Source organism: Leopardus geoffroyi, chromosome C2, assembly GCF_018350155.1.
Source record: "Leopardus geoffroyi isolate Oge1 chromosome C2, O.geoffroyi_Oge1_pat1.0, whole genome shotgun sequence".
Lineage (NCBI taxonomy): Eukaryota > Metazoa > Chordata > Mammalia > Carnivora > Felidae > Leopardus > Leopardus geoffroyi.
The window spans coordinates 127202166-127217089 of record NC_059333.1 but is presented as its reverse complement, the minus strand read 5'-3'; the positions used below and the strand labels follow the sequence as shown (position 1 = coordinate 127217089).

At 36.0% G+C, this 14924-nt stretch overlaps 1 protein-coding gene across 5 annotated transcripts in view; it reads left to right on the top strand.

The window, feature by feature from the left end:
* PPP2R3A (protein phosphatase 2 regulatory subunit B''alpha) overlaps positions 1-14924 on the top strand; it is a 212324-nt gene that overhangs the window by 148803 nt on the left and 48597 nt on the right. For 4 of the 5 annotated variants that reach the window (XM_045503555.1, XM_045503554.1, XM_045503552.1 and 1 more), the window contains 2 exons: positions 326-374; positions 845-934. In XM_045503555.1, the coding sequence (XP_045359511.1) occupies positions 326-374; positions 845-934 (139 nt within the window). The remainder of the gene's footprint in view (positions 1-325; positions 375-844; positions 935-14924) is intronic. The other variant, XM_045503556.1, reaches the window with a different exon arrangement.

Below are 14924 nucleotides of genomic sequence, written 5' to 3'. Positions count from 1 at the left end.
TAGAGGAAAATTGTCTTAGATACAAGATCAATATAAATCCTATACGTTTTTGTCTTAGTTGTTAGGACGCTCAACTATATTAATACATCACAGCTGTCAGGCATAATCATTTGCCTATTCTTTTTTTTTAATGATTGATTATGCCACTTCAAATTCTTACTTTCAAAAACATAAATTATACATAAGTAAAATTTTAAATATTCATATTCTTGTTATAGAAGATTATTGTGTTTTAGCTCATAGCTACTGAAAATAAATTTGCCCAAAGTATTGCCTTTATGGAACATGTTCCTAACTAGCTTTGTACTTTCTTATTTACATTTAGCTTCATCAAACAGAATTATTGAAAGGATATTTTCTGGGGCAGTAACAAGGTAAGAAAAAGCATCTGAGTTTAAAAATGAATTACAGGTAATACTTTAACAATCTCATTTTAGCACAGCTTCATACATGTCATGTATGACATGTATGTCATGGCTTCATACAAGACAGCAGTAATTCTTTATATACAGACATTAATCCTTTACCTAAATACAGGTAAAGGTATTTGATCCTGGTGATTATTTGCATTCAAATTAGAAACCAGACTTCTTTCTTCATACCAGCAAATGTCTTCTGGTTTCACCCTTCTAGGCCTTTGAAAACAGGATAGGTTTTGTAACCTTTGTAAGATTTCCAGCCTTCTAATTTTTTTGTTTACTTTTTATTTAAATTTTAGTTATAGCCTTCTAATTTTTTTAACTTAATTTCCAAAGAAGGTGTTGCTTTATTTCTTAGTCTGTCATCCTACTAAATTCATCCGAGTAATTGCTCAGGAAACTTGATAATGATATGTTTTCTTCAGGGGAAAAACAGTACAGAAAGAGGGAAGAATGAGCTATGCAGATTTTGTTTGGTTTTTGATCTCTGAGGAAGACAAAAGGAACCCAACCAGGTACGACTTCTTAAGATTCCTTTGCCAGTAACATTTAACACTTAAACAAAGCTTAAAAAATTGATGATGCATATCCATTGGATGCCATCTTGACGTAGGGGTACCAAGATGGATTAGACTTACTCTGCCCTCTTAGACTGAATCCATAGTCATAAAATATCAAGAGAAGTATTTGTACCCCCAGAAACAAAGGTGAAGTAACATGTGAGCTGGCTCTGAAGAATAAGTAGGACTTACTTTATACAGAATGTAGGAATATATATTGTGAATTTTGTTGTTTTATGATCTTGATGGTTCAGTAATAAATCAGAGAGAGAAAGAAGAGCAAATTGTGGATGACTGGTATAGATAAATTAGAATCATCTTTCCCTTTCCTTGGCACTCTCAAATGTACCTTGATTTGTAGTTTTGAGTTTACACGTGTGTTTCTTGCCACTAGTCTCATGTTTAAGCCAAAAATCTAGGCCCCTCTCTTCTTTTTATTCCCAGCTTATGTAATAACACAATACCCAATACATAGTTTGTGCTTAGTATCAAGGGAGGGAGAGGCTACAGTTTTTGGTGCTCCTTGCTAGTATAACTGACTCAACTGTGTGCATGTTGGTTGAAGTATTTATCTAAATATTGGATATATGGTTTAGAGCTCAGTGAAGGTAGTGGGGCACCTGGGTGGCTCAGTGGGTTAAGCATCTGACTTCTGCTCAGGTCATGATCTCGTGGTTCATGAGTTCAAGCCCCACTTCGGACTCTATATTGACAGCTCAGAGTCTGGAGCCTGCTTCGGATTCTGTGTTTCCCTCTCTGTCCCTCCCCGACTTGCGCTCTCTCTTTCTTTCAGAAATAAACATCAAAATTTTTTTAAAAAAAAGAATTCAATGAAGTAGAAATCTAAGCTATTTATTGGGCAGCCTATTAGATTATTTTTAAATAACTTTGTTTTCCATTTCAAACAATAATTTATTGTCCATTAGAGACAATTTAGAAAACATGGGTAAGCAGAAGAAAATAAATTTTAATTCTAACACTCAGAATAAGACACTATTAAAAAAGTCGGTATATATTGTATGGTCTATTTCATATATTGTTACATACATGTTAGACATTAAGATTAGCTCCATTGGGGGCGCCTGGGTGGCGCAGTCGGTTGAGCGTCCGACTTCAGCCAGGTCACGATCTCGCGGTCCGGGAGTTCAAGCCCCGCGTCAGGCTCTGGGCTGATGGCTCAGAGCCTGGAGCCTGTTTCCAATTCTGTGTCTCCCTCTCTCTCTGCCCCTCCCCCGTTCATGCTCTTGTCTCTCTCTGTCCCAAAAATAAATAAAAATGTTGGGAAAAAAAAAAAAAAAAAAGATTAGCTCCATTGGATTAAGTCTTAATTACCATACACTCCAAAATTTTGATGGATTGCTTTCCAAAACAATAGTTGCAGCTAAACAGTTGTAACACTCACTACTTTTTTCATTAAAATAAATTTTCCAAGGGGTACCTGGGTGGCTCATTCACTTGAGCATCCGACTTTTGATTTCACCACAGGTCATGATCCCAGTGTTGCAGGATTGAGACCCTCATTGGGCTCCATACTGATTATGGAACCTGCTTGAGATTCATTATCTCTCTCTCTCTCTCTCTCTCCCTCCCTCCCTCCCTCCCTCCCTCCCTCCCTCCCCCCTTCCCCCGCCCCTCTCCCACACTCCTGCTTTCTCTCTCTAAAATAAAATTTAAAAGTTTTTAAAAAATAAGTAAATAGGGGCGCCTGGGTGGCTCAGTCGGTTGAGCGTCCGACTTCGGCTCAGGTCACGATCTCGCAGTCTGCGAGTTCGAGCCCTGCATCTGGCTCTGGGCTGATGGCTCAGAGCCTGGAGCCTGCTTCCGATTCTGTGTTTCCCTCTCTCTCTGCCGCTCCCCCGTTCATGCTGTGTCTCTCTCCGTCTCAAAAAAAATAAACGTTAAAAAAAAAAATTAAAAAAAAAAAAATAATAAGTAAATAAGTAAGTATTCCTAAATGGAATTGTTAGGTTAAAAGGGTATAGATATTTTGGGGGGAATTTATAAAAATTATTAAGTTGGTCTTTAGAAAAGTTTTGTCACTTTATACCTTTATCAACAAGATACAGCATATTACTAACACTAGGTATTTTCCTCTTAAAAATATTTTCCAACTTGATAAATTAAAAATTCAGTATTATGTATATTGCATTTCTTTGATTACTAATGAGGCTGAATTTTTTCATACCATTCAGCCTTTTTTATTTCATTTTAGCCAACTTGCCTTTTCATGTCTTTTGCTCATTTCTGTTTTTATTTTATAACAAATACAAAAAATATTAAAGTTTTTTATATTTAATAATGAAGCTATTAAAAATATATAAAATAAAAATATCTAAACTACATACATTCAAAAACCTTAATATGAAATTCACTCATAATTCCATGACCCATATTTAATATTGGTACATATCCATTCACTCCTCTTTCTCCCTTTCCTTCTCTCCCGACTCTTTCTCCTCCTATTCCTCCCTGCACCAAAAGATATATTATGCTAAATGGTATCATATTATATAGATTTGTGATACACTTTTTCACCTAACAATATATTTCCATATCAGTAAGTATGCATGGTTTTTTTCCTCTTTTTTTTAATTTAATTTTTTTAATTTACATCCAAGATAGTTAGCATATAGTGCAACAATGATTTCAGGAGTAGATTCCTTAATGCCCCTTACCCATTTAGCCCATCCCCCCTCCCACAACCCCTCCAGTAACCCTCTGTTTGTTCTTCATATTTAAGAGTCTCTTATGTTTTGTCCCCCTCCCTGTTTTTATATTATTTTTACTTCCCTTCCATTGTGTTCATCTGTTCTGTGTCTTAAAGTCCTCATATGATATTTGTCTTTCTCTGGTGGACTAATTTCGCTTAGCATAATATCCTCGAGTTCCATCCGTGTAGTTGCCAATGGCAAGATTTCATTCTTTTTGATTGCTGAGTAATACTCCAGTGTGTGTGTATGCGTGCGTGTGTGCACGTGTGTGTGTGTGTGTGTGTGTGTGTATATATGTATACACACACACACACACACACCACATCTTCTTTATCCATTCATTCATTGATGGACATTTGGGCTCTTTCCATACTTTGGCTATTGTTGATAGTGCTGCTATAAACATTGGGGTATTTCAAACAGCACACCTGTATCCCTTGGATAAATACCTAGTAGTGCAATTGCTGGCTCATAGGGTAGTTCTATTTTTAATTTTTTGAGGGACCTCCATACTGTTTTCCACAGTGGCTGCACCAGTTTGCATTCCCACCTACAATGCAAAAGAGATCCTGTTTCTCTGCATCCTTGCCAACATTTGTTGTTGCCTGAGTTGTTAATGTTAGCCATTCTGACAGGTGTGAGGTGGTATCTCATTGTGGTTTTGATTTGTATTTCATCATTCCCCTGATGATGAGTGATGTTGAGCATTTTTTCGTATGTAGTATGCATGTTTATAATTTATCATTAATTTACTATTTTGAAAGCTTAGGTTGTTTCAGTTAGATCACCTAAATTTCCAAAGATTTGAAGGCTATTCTTTTTTCTAATTCTTGCCTTCTCAGTGTTCTGTTAACCCTCTCAACAACCTTTTATCTTTCATATTTCCTCAGTTATGAAAAAGCTTTTCTCAAATAATTCTCATCTATATTTTCCCATTTCTGGAACCTTATTATCCCATAAGGACAAATGAAGAGAGCTAGAAATGGTAATGAAGATTAATATAACAAACGACGAATATATAGTTCTTCAGTCTTCTCTCAGCTTCTTTAAAAAACATAAGTTACATAAAGTAATAATTAGACCAGTGTAGTTTTGGTAATATATATATAGTAATGTGTGTGTGTATATTAATATTATAATATATGTATTATATATTATATATATAACAATAGAAAAGTATAATTAAAAGTAATAATTAGACCAGTATAGTTTTGGTAGTATATATACTAATTAGTATATATTATATATTATAATATATAATTAATATATATCATATATTAATATAAATATAGTAATATATATAGATGTAATATGAATAACAATAGTAGCATAAAAAGAAGAAGGAAGAAGGAAGAGAGTTATATAGGAGTAACATTTCAGTATCTCACTGGAATTAAGAATAAATCTGGGGGCGCCTGGGTGGCTCAGTCAGTTAAGCGGCTGACTTCGGCTCAGGTCATGATTTCGTGGTCCATGAGTTCGAGCCCCGCGTCGGGCTCTGTGCTGACAGCTCAGAGCCTGGAGCCTGTTTCGGATTCTGTGTCTCCCTCTCTCTCTGCCCCTCCCCCGTTCATGCTCTGTCTCTCTCTGTCCCAAAAATAAATAAACGTTGAAAAAAAAAATTTTTTAAAAAGAGAATAGAAAACTAATAAAGAAAATCAGTGGAACCAAAAATCAAGATTTTTTTAAAGAATTAATAAGGCCTTAGCTACAGGACACCTGAGTGGCTCAGTCGGTTAGGTATCTGACTCTTGATCTCGGATCAGGTCTTGATCTGAGGTTTGTGGATTCAAGCCCAACATTGGACTCCAGGATGGGCGTGAAACCTACTTTATGAATGAATGAATGAATGAATGAATGAATGAATGAATGAAGCAAGCAAGCCTTAGCTACACTGATCAAGAAGAAAAGAGAACATTCAGATTATTAAGGTCAGAATAAAAGATGTAACATGAATGCTGACCTTACAGGAGTAAAAAGGATTGTCATACACACATATATAACAACTTTATACTAACAAATTAGATAACTTAGACAAAATGGGCAAATTCTCGGAGGGACATAAACTGCTATACTGGTTCTAGATGAAATAACTCTGGCTAGGAAAAATAATCCCAGGCTGAGATGGCTTCACTGGAAAATGAAAGGAATTTCTTTGACCTGAATAAGAAAAACCCAAAGCTAACAACTAGTGAAAGGTGAAAGACTGAAATCTATTTCCTATGATCAGAGAAAAGATAAGGCTATCTGTTCTTTCAACATTGTACTGAAGGTTCTAGCCAGGACTATCAGACAAGCTAATGAAGTAAAAAGCATCCAAATTGGAAAGGAACAAGGAAAACTATCTATTTGAGTATAGTTTATACAGGAAATCCCAAGAAATCGACTAAAAAACTACTGGAGGGGCACCTGGGTTAAGTGTCTGACTTTGGCTCAGGTTATGATATCACAGCTCATGAGTTCAAGCCCCGCATTGGGTTCTGTGCTGACAATGCAGAGCCTAGAACTTGCTTCAGATTCTGTGTCTCCCTCTCTCTGCCCCTCTCCTGCTTGCACTGTCTTCTCTCAAAAATAAATAAGCGTGAAAAAAAAAAACTGTTAGAGCTCAGTAAAGGTTAAATAAGGTTGCAGGATATAGTATCAATTTTTAAAAAATCTATATGCACAAGCAATAAAAAAATTAAGGAAATAATTCCACTTATAATAGCAAAGAGAATAAAATACCTAGAAATAAACTTAATAAAAGAAGTATAAAACTTACACTGTGAAAACTATAAAACGTTGTTGAAAGAAATTAAGGAAAATCTAAATGAAATGAAGGCATCCCATGTTCATGGATCAAAAAGCTTAAAATTGTTAGAATGGCAGTACTCTGCAAATAGATTGGTAGATTCAAAGCAATTCCTAACATAATCCCAGCTACTTTTTGTTATTTGTTGTAGAAATGAAAAAGCTGATTCTTGAATTCCTATGGAACTACAAAGGGATCAGAATAACCAAAACAATCTTGAGAAAGAACAAAATCTTAGGATTCATACTTACTGATTGCAAAATATACAAAGCTGAACTAAAGAAGACAATGTGATACTGGGATACAGATTGACATGTAGATAAAGAGAATTAAGAGTCTGGGAATAAATCCTCACATTTATGACCACTTGATTTTTAACAAGGATGCCAAGATAATTCTAATGGGGAAGAAATGGACTCCTAAGAAATGGTGTTGGGAGCTGGATACCCACATATGAAAGAATGAATGTGAACCCTACCTCACATCATACACGAAAATTAGCTCAAGTAGATCACAAATTGAATGTGAGAACTAAAGCTATAAAACTTTTAGAAGAAAATATAAGAGTAAATTTTTGTGGGCATGGTTTCTTAGATATGACTTCAAAAGCACAAACAAAAGAAGAAATGGATGATTTGGACTTCAAAAAAATTAAAATCTTTCATGCTTCAAAAGACAACATCAAGAAAGCAAGAAGACAACCACAGCATGGGAGAAAATATTTGTAGATGATATATCTGACAAATAACTTGTATCTAGAATATATAAAAAGTACAACTCAATAATAAAAAGATTAATTTAAAAATGAGCAAAAGATCTAAATATTTCTCCAGTGAAGGTATATACATGGCCAATAAGCCTGTAACAAGATTCTTGATATCATTAATCAGGGAAATACAAATAAAAACCATAATAAGATACCACATCATATCCACTAGGATAGCTATAATCAATAAGTGTTGACAAGGATGTAGAAAAATCAGAACCTTCAAATGCTATTGGTAATGTAAAATGCTGCAGCCACTGTGGAAGACATTGTGACAGTTCCTCAAAGAGTTAAACGTAGAGTTAACATAGGACCCAGCAGTTCTACTCCTAGGAAGATACCCAAGAGAAATGAAAATATTCACACAGAAATTTATACACCCATGTTCAGAGCAGCACTATTAATAGCCAAAAGAGGGGACCTGGGTTGGCTCAGTCAGTTAAGCAAGCAGCCACCTCTTGGTTTCAGCTCAGGTCATGATCTTGTGGTTAGTGAGTTCGAGCCCTGCTTTGGGCTCTCTGCTAAGGGTGCAGAGCCTTCTTGAGATTTTCTCTCTTCCTCTCTGTCTGCCCCTACCCCACTCACTCTCTCATTCAAAAATAAATAAATGAACATTAAAAAATAATAATAATAGCCAAAAGATAGGAACAGCCCAAGTATCCATCAGCTAATGAATGGATAAACAATTGTGATATATCCATATAATGAAATATTATCCGGCAGTTGAAAAAATGTACTGATGCATACTAAAACATGGTTGAATCTTGAAAACGTTATGCAAATTAAAAGACAACAGTCACAAAATACAACATATTATATAAATACATTTGCATGAGTTGTCCAAAATAGGCAAATCTACAGATATAGAAAGTAGGTTAATGGTTGCCTAGGCCATGCTATTATATAATGTGCTTATTTTAATAAAACTGTTTTAAATTCTAAAAAAAAAAAAAAAAAAAAAAAAAATGAGGGACCTAGGGGAAAATGAGGAATGAGTGCTAATGGGTATGGAGTTTCTCTCTGGAGGTGATGAACATCAATTGTAGTGATGGTTATACAACTCTGTGGATAAACTAACAACCACTAAATTATACACTTAGTATAAATAAAGCCGTTAAAAAGAGTTGGAATAGTACAAAATATATTACCTAACCATAATGGAATTGATATAAAAATAAGAAAATAACAATAAAAATAAGAAAACGATGACTGGAAAATCTCTACCCACTTGGAAATTAACCAACACACTTTTTTTTTTTTAATGTTTATATATCTTTGAGAGAGAGAGAGAGAGAGAATGTCAGCAGGGGAGGGGCAGAGAAAGAGGGAGACACAGAATCCAAATCAAGCTCCAGGCTCTGAGCTATCAGCACAGAGCCCGACACGGGGCTCAAACTAAAGGACAGCAAGATCATGACATGAGCTAAAGTCAAGTGCCCAACCACTGAACCACCCAGGCGCCCCTAAACAACACACTTCTAAACAACCTGTGGCTCTAAAAATATGTCTCGAGAAATTACATAAAAGTAATGACTTAAGTGGACCAATTCCTTTAAAGTCACAAATTAGTAAAACTTATGCAGGAAAAAAAACATAACCTGAATAATCGTTAGGGATTCCACATCCTAGCTGTTAAGGAGATAAACATGCAAACATGCTATCTCATATAACAGACCATACATCATATTGATAAAGAGCCCAGGATTTGGAGTCATACAGAAAATTCATAAGTCATAATTGAATTCATAATTAACAACGTTCTGAAAAATAAATGTTGGCTCAGATAATTTCACTATTACAGTCTTCTAAACATTTGAAAATGAAATACCAAATTCTATACCACTTCTTCCAGAAAATAGAAAAAGAGGGAATAATTCCCAACTCATCTTAAGATGCCAGTGTTATTTTTATACCAAAACCAAACACATGCAAAAAAATAATGAAACTATAGCCCAACATCCCTCATGAAGACAGACTCAAAATTCATTAACAAAATAATAGCAAATCAAAGCTCAGCTTCTCTAGCTCTGCAAAAAATGCTGGTGGTATTTTGATAGGGATTGCATTAAATGTGTAGATTGCTTTGGGTAGTATAGACATTTTAAGTGTTTGTTCTTCCAAGCTATGAGTATGGAATGCTTTTCCATTTCTTTGTTTTCTCTTTAATTTCTTTCATAAGTGCTCTATAGTTTTCAGAGTACAGATCTTTTACTTCTTTGGTTAGGTTTATCCCTAGGTATCTTACTGGTTTGGGTACAACCACAAATGGGATCAATTCCTTGATTTCTTTTTCTGCTGCTTCATTATTGGTGTAGAGAAATGTGAAAGGGTCACATGCAACCCAGTGTTTACAGCAGCATTATCAACAATAGCCAAACTATGAGAAGATCCCAAATGTCCATCGATGGATGAATGGATAAAGATGTGGTGTGTGTGTGTGTGTGTGTGTGTGTGTGTGTGTGTGTGTGTGTGTATCTATCTGTACACACACACACAATGGAAGATTACTCAGCCATCAAAAAGAATGAAATCATGGGGCGCCTGGGTGGCGCAGTCGGTTAAGCGTCCGACTTCAGCCAGGTCACGATCTCGCGGTCCATGAGTTCGAGCCCCGCGTCGGGCTCTGGGCTGATGGCTCAGAGCCTGGAGCCTATTTCTGATTCTGTGTCTCCCTCTCTCTCTGCCCCTCCCCCGTTCATGCTCTGTCTCTCTCTGTCCCAAAAATAAATAAACGTTGAAAAAAAAATTAAAAAAAAAAAAAAAAGAATGAAATCTTACCATTTGCAACTATGTGGATGGAGCTAGAATGTATAATGCTAAGCAAAATAAGTCAATCAGGGAAAGACAAATACCATATGATTTCACTCATATGTGGAATTTAAGAAACAAAACAGATGAACATATGGGAAAGTGGGGGGGGGGAAGGAGTAAGGAGGGAAGGAAACCACAAGAGACTTCTTAATGATAGAAAACAAACTGAAGAATTGATGGAGGGAGGTGGGTAGGAGATGGGCTAGATGGGTGATGAGTATTAAGGAGAGCACTTGTTGCCTTGAGCACTGGCTATTGTATGCAAGTGATGAATCACTGAATACTGCTCCTGAAACCAGTATTGCACTGTATATTAACTAACTAGAATATAAATTAAAAAACAAAAAAACAAAACAAAACAAAAAAACCCTCAGCTTCTCAACCTCTCAGGCTCCCCTTCCAGAATCAGCAGATACCCCAAAGGAAAGATGGTCCCAAATACTAGGCTACTCCTCTCAGGATTTCCTTCTAGACCTGGATGCCATAATTCTTCACTGCCCTGTTAATTTAGTCCACTGCCTTCAGACAGTATTTTTCCTCCAAATTTCATCAATGGGAGGGTTAACCCAAAATACTTAGTTTATCATTGCTAGAAGCAGTACTCTTAAGGTCATCTTGTCATATCTTGATCCATAACTTGATCTCTACTTAAAGGCATTTCACCAAAGGAAGTTTTTAGGATCAGAAACTTTTTTGTGTGCCCCTTTTCTGCCATGCCTCTTGCCTTTCTCCTGTTTAATAAGCTAACATATTGTTGAGGCTTTATTTTTTGCTAGATGACAGGTGTTTTATATGCAATGGATTATTTAATCCTCATATTGATGAGGTTTTGGGGTGATGGTGGGGTGGTCTAGAGCCAACAGCCAAGAAAGAATTGAAGATGTCTTTGGTGCAAAAAGGTGATTTCATGAAAGCATGATGACAGGACCCATGGGCAGAAAGAGCTGAGCTGGGATTGTGAAGAGTGGCTAGTTACTATGAAGTTGGGGAGGTAAAGTCAAATGGGTGGCCTCCAGAGGGACTTGGATATGCTAAAGAGGACTCCTAAGATACCTGAGCACGGCTTTTGTCAAGCTAAGGTTGTTTTTCCCTCTAGCAAAGCATTAACATTAGGACAGCAAGGGGTTCCTGGAGAAATGTCACACTCTGTATTTGCCTCAAGTATTTGTCCATAGACTGCAAGCTATAAGGAAATTTAATTTTCCTTCTTGCCTTTGTTCCCCATATCACTATGGGGTGATGTTGGAGCTCCGGGGAAATTGAGTCTATAGGTTTCTGGAGATTAGGCTATTGATAAGATTGCCTTTTTCTTGTAATTTACTAAGATATTTGATAGAGACTCATGTCATGCAGGACTGTGATCTCTATCTGCTGGCCTTTGGTTTTCTTTCCTTTGCTTTGTCCTTGGGCAGCTGAGAGTGCCTGAGGAATATCACACACATCCAACCTGGTGTGGGTGAGGGAGGCTAGCTTGTGCTTTGTCCTCAGCCCGCCCCACGCTCCCTCATCAATATCACTATAAATTTAGTGATCCCATGTTACCATTGAGGAAACAAGCTCTGAAACCTTGCACAGCTAATATGTGACCTAGCTTGGATTCAAATCCAGGTCTTTATGACTCCAGATCCTGGGCTCTTTATCACTATGATGTATGGTCTGTTATGAGACAGCATGTTTGCAATGTTTATCTTAACAACTAGGCTGTGCAATCCCTAATAGAGAGTTCTCTTGGTGTCCTGAAATGCTTAAGAGACTAAAAATTTGGCCAATCATGAAGAACTCCTCTAATTTTGACTTGTGGATATGTTTCCTTGGCTTCTATTGGCACTTACTAGGCACCCAGTATGTGTATTGTTAATGCTCATGTTGCCTTACTAAAGCAGAATGTAAGCAGAAGACAATTAAGTCTCACTGTTAAAAGTAACAAGGGAAATGTCTGTATCAAAACCAAACTCTTATGTAACAAAACATAATAAGCAACACTTTGCAGAAATCAAGTTTGTTCCTTATGAAAGATATGGGTGGAAAATTTAGTTTCTTGAAAAAAGTAATGCTATAAACTGTGATGAGTGTTGTGTAAAATACTACTTATAAAATTCAGATCTTGAGTCTTTCCTAGGTCTGATTCTATCAGGGTTAGATAAGGAAATTATCTTTGGATAGATTGTTTTTTGTGAACAGGCTCTTACAACCCTTCTTTTGGTGTAAACTTTAACCATCCTTCTATACTGTTTTTCATTTTTGTTTTTTTTGTTTTGTTTTTTATCACATTCTGCTTATACCTTGGTTTTTTAACTAGGTGTCCTCATCAGCAACTATCTCCTTCACCTTTATGTCTGAGAGGACTAGGCCAGTGCCTTTGAAGTTATAGGCACTAAAATATTTATACTGAATATTCAAAGGAATGTATATTTAGCTAATCCCTAAGCAATAATGGAGCTTCCTATAACTTTCCTCTTCAGTGGCTTACAGGAATTATCAGGGGTAAGAAATGTTTGGTCCAGAATTTTATTTCATTCAGCCTGAGGACAGGGGCAGAAAGTAATCTTGTTTATATCTACAGTTGTATAATTTGTCATATAATTATGCTTTAAAACCAAAAATCAGTGGCAAATATAGTAAAAATTTAACACTAGTTCTCTCTGGGTAGTTATTCCTTTTGTGTGCTTTTCTGTTTGCCCATTTTCCTACAATGGATAGTCATTACTTCTAGACTCTCAGAAAATACTACCTTTAGTAGAGAAAAAAAAAAAAAAATCTGCATTGGAAGAGAAAAAGCTTTAAAGAGTACCTGGTATTTCCAATAAGAAAATCCCCTCAGAACATGTCCTATATGGCTGGTTTAGCCAGCCAGCAGCCTCTGCTGCCAAACTTTCAGGGACAAATAACTAAGGTATGTTGTTCATTTTTCTATCTCTAAGCCTAAAAACATCTCTCTTTTGTACACTGATCCTTTTTATGCTAATATATATTTTTTAACATTTATTTTTGAGAGAGAGAGTGAGAGCATGAACTGGGGAGGGGCAAAGAGAGAGGGGTGACAGAATCCAATGCAGACTCCAGGCTCTCAGCTGTCAGCACAGAGCCTGATGAGGTGCTCAAACACACGGACCATGAGATCATGACCTGAACCAAAGTCAGACACCCAACCAACTGAACCACTCAGGCACCCCTCTTTTTATGCTAACATTCACTGAATTATATCTTATTCATCTATCCATGATACTCTCAAACATTTAAAGGCAGCTGTCCTGTCACTTTGGCAAATATCAAGGCAATAACATATGTCTCTTTGCCTCCTAGCTTTCTTTATCTCTTACGTGTTACAAAGATTTGCTAAAGTGTCAGTTTAAGCTTTATCATGTAGACTCTTTTATCTTTGTTCTTAAAGTGCAACTGACTATAGTAGTTTATATTTCTCAGTAAAATAAGTTGCCTTTCACTGCAGTCCTATTAGGTACTTGTCAAAACTAAGAGTCTGCCTTCTGTCCTAGTTTTATTATCTTAAGATAAGTAATAAGTAATTTGAAGACTAAGAGACCTTAGAGACTGGTCAAACCCCTTTTCATACAACACAAAACATTATTTCTAAAAAAATAATGACACATGGTATAGCAACCACATATTGCCACATTTATTGTAATCCTCTGCTCATGAGATCTATCTCCTCGAGGTTTTTCTGACAATCTGAAAATATTTTAAAGTGGGGTAGTATTCTTTTGAAACTTCTAAAACTCTTAGAGTAGATGTGATATGACTTGATCTCACCACAGCCAAACTATTGCCTCATGTTCATTGTATCCAATGAATGTCCCCTCTGTTCTTTAATGGTATCATTAAACAGTCAGCTGATACAATTTTTAAAAATAGGTTTCCCAAAAGAAATTTGCAAGTATTACTTATTGCAATAGTAGAAAATTCATCTCTCTCAATAAAGGTACACATAGATTTTAGTGTGACTTACTTGAAAGTAATAGTCACAACTTAATTAATTTCACCTTACTCTCCTCAAAAGATATTTTTTAAAACCATTAAATATATCGAGGACTACAAATGAGAATTTAACCAAGAGTTTCCTAGAACCTTATCTTGAAAAGTTTTACTTTGTACCAGGAATCAGTGGTCTTTTAGAAATATTTTTCCCTGTCACCAATTAATGCTGTTGGCTTCATATTTTGTAATTAATTGATGACATGACTAAACTTGCTATTCCAAGTGATAATGCTAAATGATAGTGGCCATAATATAGCATGAATAACTTACCAAGTGAAGATAGCAGTTTAGTTATATGTAGTGCTTTTGGTTCCTCTTGAAATTCCATTAAAATGACAGTAAAGAGAGTTTTTGTAAGTAATAAATTCATGGGGTGCCTGGCTGGCTAGTTGATAGAACATACAACTCTTGACGTCAGGATCATGAGTTTAAGCCCCACATTGGGTGTAGAGATTTTTTTTTTTAATTTTAAGAAAAAAAGAATAAATTCATAATAACAAAGGAAAAAAGAGAAAACAAGTATTTGGAAACTGAAAGCAAATAAAGTTAGCAGACTACCTAAATCCTAAGTTAACAGAGCTAAAGACCAGGAAGCAACTGTATATACCCAGCAAAAACCTCCAAACATTCAGGACTTGGGGGACCTTGGAAGTGGATGGGTGGAATAAAGGTAAAGCCAAAAATCAGGAGAATTTAGGAAGGTTTGTTTGAACAGTTGATCTCCAGATCATCTCTGCCCAGGCAGAAGACTGGTACTTTATTCCCTGGAAAATATAAAATAGAGGGCCTCTAAACTAGGGGACACAATTGAAGGTATGAGTAACATATTGAAAACAGAATAAGTGAGTATATACATACTGAATGCTGGGATGC